The following is a 10000-nucleotide window of genomic DNA, read 5'->3' on the forward strand; positions in this document are numbered from 1 at the left end:
AGGGGTTGGGGGGCATGGATCTAAAAACATTCACTGGTTTTCACAAAATTCATAAACCAGTTATCAAGACATCCAACGCTTCACATTTTTCACGTAATTAACAGTAACCCTAATCTTCGGCCTAAAGATTAAAATCAATTTGGTATACGACTGATGGTTAAAATGTCTTAAGGCTGAAATACACGTGCAGTTTAAACTGACAGTCACGACTGTTCAGTTATAACTGTCAGTTGAAACTGCACGTGTGTGGGTATGAATATGTAAAATGAATACCCACACACCTGCAGTTTCACCTTACAGTTATAACTGAACAATTGTAACTGTCAGTTTAAACTGCACGTGTGTGGCCGGCCTTAGGATGGTGATGCGAAGGAGCCTACACCAGGAGTCGCTGAGTACCTGCGGCCGAAGGCGTCACATTTGCCCTATCATGCGCTTTAAGAACTCTTGGGATCCGTCAAGGTCACTATTGCCAATCGGAGAGGAGTGCGGGATTCGAACCCGTGTCTAGAAACAGTGTCATTAGTTAGGTCGCATGATTTAATCTACAGGTCAAGGAAACTGAACCTCATTTGAAGGCTTATCAAACTGTTCTATTTTTCCTCCCACATCCTCCTCCCTCCAACCTCCATTTCAGTAACTACAATTTGACTTCGGTTACACAAATCTAAACCTGTCTAAGAACGTTCCAACAGTACCTCCAACACTGATATAGGCTTACATCTTAGTTCATCATTCAACTTTGATATCTATGACGGAAAGATATTTTACATTTTGATATTTGAAAAATATAGTAAAGTTCTTTTGCTCAAACAAACTCTCAACGGTCGACGCTTGTGAAGCCCGTGGGAGCCCAGTGTGATAATACCTTTAGTCAGTTAGATCATGCTAAATTCAGCACATTCACTCCTTACCTCAAATACTAAGTTTACACTGAGTAACACCAGATATGATCTAAGAATACGAGACTTGGGGAAATTTGAAGTAGATGATGGAGACAAAGTTAAGGGTTGCATAGAAGAGAATCCTGAGCATACCTCTGAAAAGGGGGAATAGTTTTAGCTGGATAAAAGCAAACTGGAGTGAAAGATGTTATTGCGGCGATATAAGGACTGAAATGAAGGTAGGCAGTCCATCACACCAGATAGGGTGATGGAGCAGATTTGCGCTACTGTATTCCTCGTGGAGGTTTTTGGGAGGCCTATATTCAGCAGTGGATTAAGAGGGACTGGTTAAGAAATGTGTATATGTACGTTTCCAGTTATATGGTATGCGTGCAAAGTGCACGTGTACAAGAATGCATGTTAATGTGTGTATATGCCTATGTCACATTTCATTGTATTAAAGGAATAGTCAAGAACATACATACTAAGTGATTGGAGAGTGGAATAGATTTAAACACCATGCAGTAAGCGCTGAGACTATTGGTTCCTTGAAAAGGAGGTTAGATAACTTTATGGATAGAGATGATAGGTGGTAAGGGACATAAACTGGCTAGAGTAGGACTTATGGTCTCTTGCAGTCTCCTTCATTCTTGTGTTCTTATATTCTACAGTTGATGAACGATGCCGCAATCTTGACAAGATCTACGTGAACACCCTCCAATGCCCTGGGCCCATCTGTCCCACTGTCTTTCTTTATAAGAAGTGTGGAACGGCCAATGGGAGATGTAGCGGCAATGAGTTCTGCTGCCCTCTGCTCACTGAGGAAGCTGATTTCGCTTGTGCCTTTCTTCCACCATCCTCAAGTCATTAGTTGTGTGACTCTCATAATCGTTGTTGTTGTTTTCAAGGGTAAAGAATAAAGTTCTATTGTGCTTGGTTTCACGTTTGTTTTTCGTGTATCCCTAATGCAAAGGATAATCGAAGGTCGTTAGGACTGACGACAGATGGAGTTATGCAAATCGGTCAACTTCTCCTGAACACATTTTTTGTGTCTAAACTGATACTGAAACTCGCCAGTAGACGATGAGCATCGAACCCGGGACTGGAAAGGAGAGAGTCCAGGATGGTATCAAATGTATCAGCTGTGATGCACAAGAGCCAGATGAATCAATGCACCATGAGTTTCTATTTATTTTTTAATGGATATTAAAGAGAAAGGGGGGGAGAGAGATACACCAACACTATCATATGCATTTCTTTGTAACAAAGAACTTAGATTCGGCTAAGATTATCATTTGGATACAAAAACTGGAACGAAAACAAGCATTACTGAAACGAATCATGGACACAGTTCGAGTCAATAAAAAGGACTCCACATAAGTTCTGAATATCTGAGCATGAATTGCTTAAAGAGTATACCCAAGAAACTTGACAGGAGATGAGTACGAAGAGTTTTGGATATACATGTTCTTAGGGTAGGGAGTTGGGGAACATCAGATAATTTTTTGGTGGAAGGTAAGTTGAGAGTGGAGGATAGGTGGGGAAAGAGGAAAAGGACAGAATGTAAAGAGTTGCTGTGAGTAAACTGCTTGAATGAGGAGTAGAAGAAGGAGTATAGGAAGAAATTGAGAGAAGAGTGAGAGGAAACGAAAGACAGAGTAGAGCTAGGAGCGGAAGAAATACTGAGATGCTTCAAGTAGGGAGTCACAAGGTGTGCAAAGATGGTGTTTGGAACAAGGAGGATAAGAATAAATAGGAGGAAGGATACTGAGAAGTGGGATGATGAAGCAAATAAGTTTGTAGAAGAGAAAAACGAGCATTCACAGATTGGTTGCAAAATAGGACGAGAGAAACATAAAAGAGGCACAGAGAAAAAGAAACAGAAGTAAAGGATGACATTAACGGGGTAAAAAGGAGAGCAGATGTAAAATGGAGGAAGAGTATGACACGATTTTTTGGAAGTAATGAAATTATGTTTTGGAAAGAAATCAAGAGAGTAAGGGGAAGTGAATCATGTAGAGAAGAAAAGGTAGAAAGTGCAGATAGATGTGATAATTGAAGAGGCGGCGGTAAGAGAAAGATGGGCAGAGTATTTTAGGGAGTTGCTAAATGTGAAGGAGGATAGGGAGGGAAAGATGGTTACTGTGGGAGGCGCTAAGAAAATGACAATAATAAATGAGGAAAATTGTGAGAAACAAAAAAACAGATGAGGTGAAAGCCGTTATCAAAACAGCGAGAGAAGGCAAGGTACCTGCGTTAGATGGATGTGATTCGGAGTGTCTAAAAAAGGGAGATAGAGTGAGGGTGGACTGGCTGGTGAGGTTGTTCAATGTTTGTCTAAAAGAGAGTGCCGGAAGACTGGAGGCGTGTCTGTATATTTCCACTTTACAAGGGAATAGGAGGATAAATGTGAGTGTATAATTCCAGAGGGATCAGCTTGTTGAGTGTAGTTGGGAAGGCTTATGGGAGGGTTTTGATTGAGAGGATTAGGAGAGGAACAGAGGGAGTAATTGATGAGGAACGGTGGGTTTTTTGGAGAGGTAGGGGTTGCGTGGATCAGATGTTTGTGGTAAGACACGTATGTGAGAAGACTTTAGCAAAGGTTAAGGATTTTTTTTTGGGGGGGGCTTTATGGATCTGGAAAAGGCTTATGACAGTGTAAAAAGGAAGACACTGTGAGAGGTTTTGTAGGTATATGGAATAGGAGAAAAGATGTTAGCAGTCAAAAGTTTTTTACGAGAATAGTAGAACCTGTGACTGTGTCCACGATTCGTTTCAGTAATGCTTGTTTTCGTTCCAATCTAGTTCTTTGTTACAAAGAAATGCATATGCCAGTGTTGGTGCACACCCCCCCCTTTCTTCTTGATTTCCGTTAGAAAAAAAAGAAACTCGTGGTGTTCTGATTCAACCGATTCTTGTGCATCACAGCTGGCGAGTATCAACATCAGTTTAGATCCAGTGAACGTGTTCAGGAGAAGTTGACCGTTTTGAACAACTCCATCTGTCGTCATTCCTAACAACCTTCGACTATCCATTCCATCGGGGATACACAAAAAAACAAACGTGAAATCAAGAACAAACAATTTTATTTTCTAACCTCTAAAAAAACAACAACAACGATTGTGAGAGTCACAACTAATAATTTCATAAGAGTGGAACTCGGTCACGTCGTAGAGAGGCACAAGCGAAATCTGCTTCCTCAGTGTCCACAGGGCAGCAGAACTCGTTGCCACTACATCTCTCTTTGACCGTTCCGCACTTCTTGTATTCAAAGATGGCGATACAAACGAGTCCAGGAGGGCAGTAATGGGCGTTCACGTAGACCTTGTCAGGATCGTGGCATCGTTCATCAACTGTAGAACATAAGAATACAAGAATAAAGGAGACTGCAAGAGACCATAAGTCCTACTCTAGCCAGTTCAGGTACCTTACCATCTATCATCCCCAACCATAAAGTCTCGTATTCTTAGATCATAGCTGGCATTACTCAGTGTTTGTAAACTTAGTAATTGAGTTAAGGAGTGAATGTGATGAACTGACCATGATCTAACTAACTAAAAGTATCATCACACTGGGCTTCCACGGGCTTCACAAACGTCGTTCATTGAAAGTTGGTTTAAGTGAAAAAGAACTTTGGTTAGAATATTATCTTTTTCATATATCAAAATATCTTTCCGTCATACATAGCAAAGCTGAATGGTGAACTAAGAGATTGAAAACCTATATCAATGTTAGAGGTACTGTTGGAATATTCTTAGACAGGTCAAGATTTGTTTAAGCAAAGTCAAATTGTAGTTATCGAAATGGAGGTTGGAGGGAGGATGTGGGAGGAAAAATAGACCAGTGTGATAAGCCCTCAAATTAGGTTCAGTTTTCTTGACTTGTAGATTATATCATGTGACCTAACTAATGACATTGTTTCTAGACACGGGTTGGAATCCCGCACTCCTCTCCGATTGGCAAGAGTCCCTGAAGTACAGAGGGCAAAAGGGACTGGTTCGGTCGCAGGTACTCAGCGCCTCCTGGCGTAGGTTCCTCCTGATGACCGTGTTAAGATATATATTTGACCATCAATTATAGCAAACTGAATTTAATCTTTGGGTTCAAGATTATGGTTTACTGGTGATGGTGTTAAAATGTGAAGCGATCGATGTTTAGATAATCAACTGGTTTATAAGTTTTGTGTAATGTAATTAAATATTTTAGATGTATGCCCCCCAAACCCCGCAGTGGGGGCAACCCCCCTCGCCATTTTGAATGTCAGTGACAAAATAGTAATAATAGTAACAATAACAATGATAATGATAATAGTAATAATGATAATAATAACAACGACAATAACAATAATGACAACAACAACAGCAACAACAACAACTCACTTGGATATCCATCATCACAGCATTCATAACGACCACCACCAACATTGCAGAAGTATTTGCAACCACCAAACGCGGGTGCTATGGGCGACCTGGAGTCTGCGTGACTGACCAGAGTTGCCAAAACGCCGACCATCACCAACCACATCAGCCTCATGTAGGTCGCCATCTTTGTTGCTGAAATTGAAAACAGTCGTTTATATTTTTTAAAGAATGTCTAGGTTCAATATGGAACAATGGCTTGAAGGATGATATACATTCAAACAAGTATTATTGTTTTTGTTTTCTTATGTCTATGCCCATTATTGTGTTCAAGATGGGGGGTGGATTATCTAAAAAAAATTATCGTTTTCATGTATGAGGTGTACCACATCACAAAATGATAGAGAAGTAATAATTTACCTTTCCAGCGTAGCCTGAATTGCTGTATTGTGAGGCGACGTGCCCTTACAAGGACTTTATACCTGACCGAGTGGATATCATTGCCAGATAATGGAGGGGGAACACCGGTATTTCCCATAAGGGTTGTCACAGTATAGAGGTATCTAAACACTCTACAAAGCTCAAGTAGTAAATAGATATATAGAATGAATATATGGCAACGCTATTTCTTCGAACGTGAGTCGACCAAATTAACATTGGCCCAACTCCTTTGAACAGTCTTATATATATATATATATATATATATATATATATATATATATATATATATATATATTTGAGATATTCGCTAGTGAACAGCGACATCAATCAGACAATCTCCTTGACAGTAGCGCACGGGATTCGAACCCGCTGCATCTGGAAGTAAACTTCCAAGACACACTCGCCTTAGACCGCTCGACCACTTGACAGCATAAAACCATGAGAACTCATAGTCAACCTGACTATCGAGATTGGGGAGGGCGCTCACTACACCCATTAACCACCCATTTTCACCCCATGGCCGCTGCACCCAGTGGGAGTAGTAAGGACATGCAGCGGCCATGGGGCCATGGGGCCATGGGGTGAAAATGGGTGGTTAATGGGTGTAGTGAGCGCCCTCCCCAATCTCGATAGTCAGGTTGACTATGAGTTCTCATGGTTTTATGCTGTCAAGTGGTCGAGCGGTCTAAGGCGAGTGTGTCTTGGAAGTTTACTTCCAGATGCAGTGGGTTCGAATCCCGTGCGCTACTGTTAAGGAGATTGTCTGATATATATATATATATATATATATATATATATATATATATATGTCAACACGCACACACACGTACACACACATATATATTCTTTTCCTTTCATTTATGGTTTAACGTCACAAACTCCCCCCTATCGGGATGCTAGGACGGTGTCCCTTACAGGGGACTTTGTAGAATAGAATTGAATGAGCCATGTTCTTGGTACAACTTGGTCTGTGGCAGGGCTCGAACCGCCATCCCTTCGACCTTCGACGCAATTAACGACTTCCTAACTCATGACCCGTTCGGCCAGCGAGTTTCCATATTATATATATATATATATATATGTTTTTATATATTTATTATATATATATATATATATATATAATATATATTTATTATATATATATATATAATATATATTTATATAATATTTATATATATTATATATATAATATAATATATATATATATATATATATATATATATATATCCTATTTTAGGATTTTCCAGAATGTAAATAAAAAAAAAAACTCGAAAGGAAGGGATGAAAAAATATTTGTGAATTTTTTTCCCCCATAAAGAATGGCAAAACAGCCATGAGATATGGTCAATTGAAATTGGCTTAAAATGAAAAGAGAATATATATATCAATTTTATTTTTTAGCAACGCAGCCCTTGCGCACGCACACGCACACACACAGAAACACACACACACACACACACACACACACACACGCATGCACGCACATACGCATGCGCACACACTACGTGCAAAGAACTAATTTACATTTATCAATTAATTTATTCATATAAACATCTATATGTCTATACTTATCTTTATTCATTTGTTTATTTATTTGTTATTGTACTTATTCGTTATTTACTTATTTATCTATTATTCATTTACTGATATGCTTGTTTATATATTTACTTTTTTACCTTATTCATTTGCTTATTTATTTACTTATTTAATTATCTACTCATTCATCTATTAATTTATCTGTTCATTTATTTGTTTGTTCGTTTATCTATTCATTTTTTCTTGTTTTCTTATGTGTTTACTTTTTTGATAATATATTTATTCATATATTCATTTACTTTTGATTTTTTATTTGTCTATGTTACTTTTGTGTGAAGAAAATGGCATAATCGTAACTGGAAGATTACATAATCTGTTGACGTCATATTCTTCCTAATTTGGCAAAACGAAGAAAAGCCAAGTATATATTTTTGGGGAGGAAAATCCGTTGACCCTTCCTGGAAAAGTCGCCTTCTACCATTTGGCTGACGTCATGCGCATTTTCTTTGTTTTTTGCAAGACTACGTTCCAGGTTGGCTTTAGGTCGGCTCCCTACTCTGGTCAGGTCTTTTAGATATCTTCCAGTATTGCCTGGAATCCTTTAGATTAATTATTGTGAGGTAAATATCTGCTCAGTAGCATGCAGCTGATACTTTAGGGTCTATACGGGATGCCCCTACAGACCAGATCCACACACCATTTTGTCTATGTTAGAGGAAATTTCGACTCAGAAATTATGCTACTTTATTATACTGTTTCAGCAGGTAAACTTTTACGTCAATAAAACTCGCCTGTGCCTTTTCTCACCTATATTTGGCACTTGAAATATTCTACGTTGATCCTCCTCAATCTACGTTCACCTACAAACTGCCAGGAGTTGTCAGCTTTACAATATTAGCCTTATCGTTCTTAGAAATGGAAAGTTTAAACATAGGTTATATTATAAAAGGTTTAGTTCAATTATGTGAATATTTCTTGTGATTTGATTTGTGTTCGGGTTTATTTGGGGACGTGTTGTCTGTGCGAGTTGGAGATGTGTTTCTGGCTACTTAGCCATTATCACGCACTGATCATGTGATGGATGGTCGCCTTAGGGCGTGGATGTATGTTTGTTCGTATGTGTGTTGTGATGTAGTTTTCCATGGGTAATGTTATAATATGTAAGGTTACATAATACTCCCCTCTCTGCGAGAGGTAACTCCTTTCATCTGGAGTGATCAGCGGTGAGTGGGGTTCGCATAAAGAAGGATTATATTTATATACAGTGGAAGTATTGCACGATGCCTGTTGTGAGCCTTAAAAGGGGGTTGATGGGGGTTTGAATATTCATAAGTTTATGGGATGTAGTCAGGTTGGTATCATGTCATGCTCAGTTGTTCACCAAGGGTTGATAGTTCTTGTGGAGTGTCTAACTCCAGTTTTCCTTAATCTATATACACTTAGTTGTATCTATTTTCACTTCTCTCTTTTCTGGGAGATCGTTTGATATGTGTGTCAGTTTTTTGTTCTTATGTGATAGAGTTAAACTCCTCACTGTGAGTTGCTCTTGGAGTCAGTTGGGTGTAACAGGACTCTTTTCTGTGAATCAATACTTAAACAATTTTAGTTTCCGGTGGAACGGGACTTTTTTTTTTAGAGATGCAAATTTGGAGAGGTAACGAGATATAGAGGGGGGGGAATGATTTTCACATCTCTTGGTGAGATATGCTCCCTAGGTTTACATATGTATATATAATTTGTATACAATTATGAACATTATAAAGTACAAGTAAGGGTTATCATGAACATACATTGGTGAGATATAATCTTAGGATATACATTTTGATAATATAATGTATAAGTAATGGGTGTTTGTCTTGTATTATATTGGGGGGTTGGTTGGTTATGGGTTTATCTAACGCGTTGGATCACGCAGACATAGGCTAGTCTACCAATGAGAAGGGACAGTATTAGTAAGGCAAATGAACTGAGGGATATAGCGATTGATGAGAGAGTGGGTGTGGAGAATTGCAGTGTGTCTATTATGTCCGATTGGGTAATGTTTATCGAAACTACATAGTATTGTTGGTTTAATGAGAGAGATACAGGTTTGGGGGGGTGTTAGGGGTATTGGGAGGGGTTTAACAGGGTCAAGAGGAAAATGGTGGAGAAATAAGAAGAGATGAGGTGAAAGCAGTTATTAAAATGATGATATCAGGCAAGGTACCTGCGTTAGATGGATGTCGTGTGGAGTGTCTAAAAAGGGAGTTACAGTGATGGTGGACTGGTTGGTGAGGTTGTTCAATGTTTGTCTAAAAGAGAGTAGAGTGCCGGAGGACTGGAGGCGTGCCTGTATTTTCCCGCTTTACAAAGGAATAGGTGACAAATATGAGTGTAGTAGTTTTAAAGGGATCAGTTCGTTGAGTATACTTTGGAAGGCTTAAGGAAGGGTTTTGATTGAGAGGTTTAGAAGTTCAGAGGGAGTAATTGGAGAGGAACAGTGTGGGTTTAGGAAAAGTAAGGGTTGCGTGGATCAGATTTTTGTAGTAAGGCAGATGTGAGAAAGCTTTAGTAAAGGTTAAGAAAAGTTTTTTGAGCCTTTATGGATCTGGAAAAGGCTTATGACAGGATAGACAGGAAGGCATTATGGGAGGTTTTGAAGGTATATGGGATAGGACAAAAGCTGTTAAAAGCAGTCATGAGTTTTTACGATAGTAGTAGAGCCTGTGTTAGTATTAGAAATAAAGAGAGCTAGTGGTTTGAGGTAAAGGTGGAACTTCATCAGGAATGTGTCATGTCGCC

General features: G+C 39.0%; 2 protein-coding genes across 3 annotated transcripts in view; one reads left to right on the forward strand and one right to left on the reverse strand.

Annotated features, from left to right (window-relative positions):
* The window catches only part of LOC143028583 (uncharacterized), a 2777-nt gene extending 953 nt beyond the window's left edge, over positions 1-1824 (forward strand). The window contains exon 3 of the mRNA XM_076190906.1: positions 1556-1824. Coding sequence (XP_076047021.1) covers positions 1556-1755 — 200 coding nt within the window. The 3' untranslated portion in view covers positions 1756-1824. The remainder of the gene's footprint in view (positions 1-1555) is intronic.
* LOC143028578 (uncharacterized) overlaps positions 1-5795 on the reverse strand; it is a 30092-nt gene extending 24297 nt beyond the window's left edge. The window contains exons 1-3 of one of the 2 annotated variants that reach the window (XM_076190900.1): positions 5663-5795; positions 5264-5437; positions 3954-4237 (exon numbers count right to left, since the gene is read on the reverse strand). In XM_076190900.1, the coding sequence (XP_076047015.1) occupies positions 4029-4237; positions 5264-5437; positions 5663-5780 (501 nt within the window). In that variant the 5' untranslated portion in view covers positions 5781-5795 and the 3' untranslated portion in view covers positions 3954-4028. Of the gene's footprint in view, positions 1-3953; positions 4238-5263; positions 5438-5662 lie in introns of those variants that run through there. The other variant, XM_076190899.1, reaches the window with a different exon arrangement.
* Between the last annotated feature and the right edge of the window lie 4205 nt (positions 5796-10000).

The sequence above is a fragment of the Oratosquilla oratoria genome, chromosome 9 (genome assembly GCF_046742065.1).
Source record: "Oratosquilla oratoria isolate Oo_2021 chromosome 9, ASM4674206v1, whole genome shotgun sequence".
Taxonomy (NCBI): Eukaryota; Metazoa; Arthropoda; class Malacostraca; order Stomatopoda; family Squillidae; genus Oratosquilla; species Oratosquilla oratoria.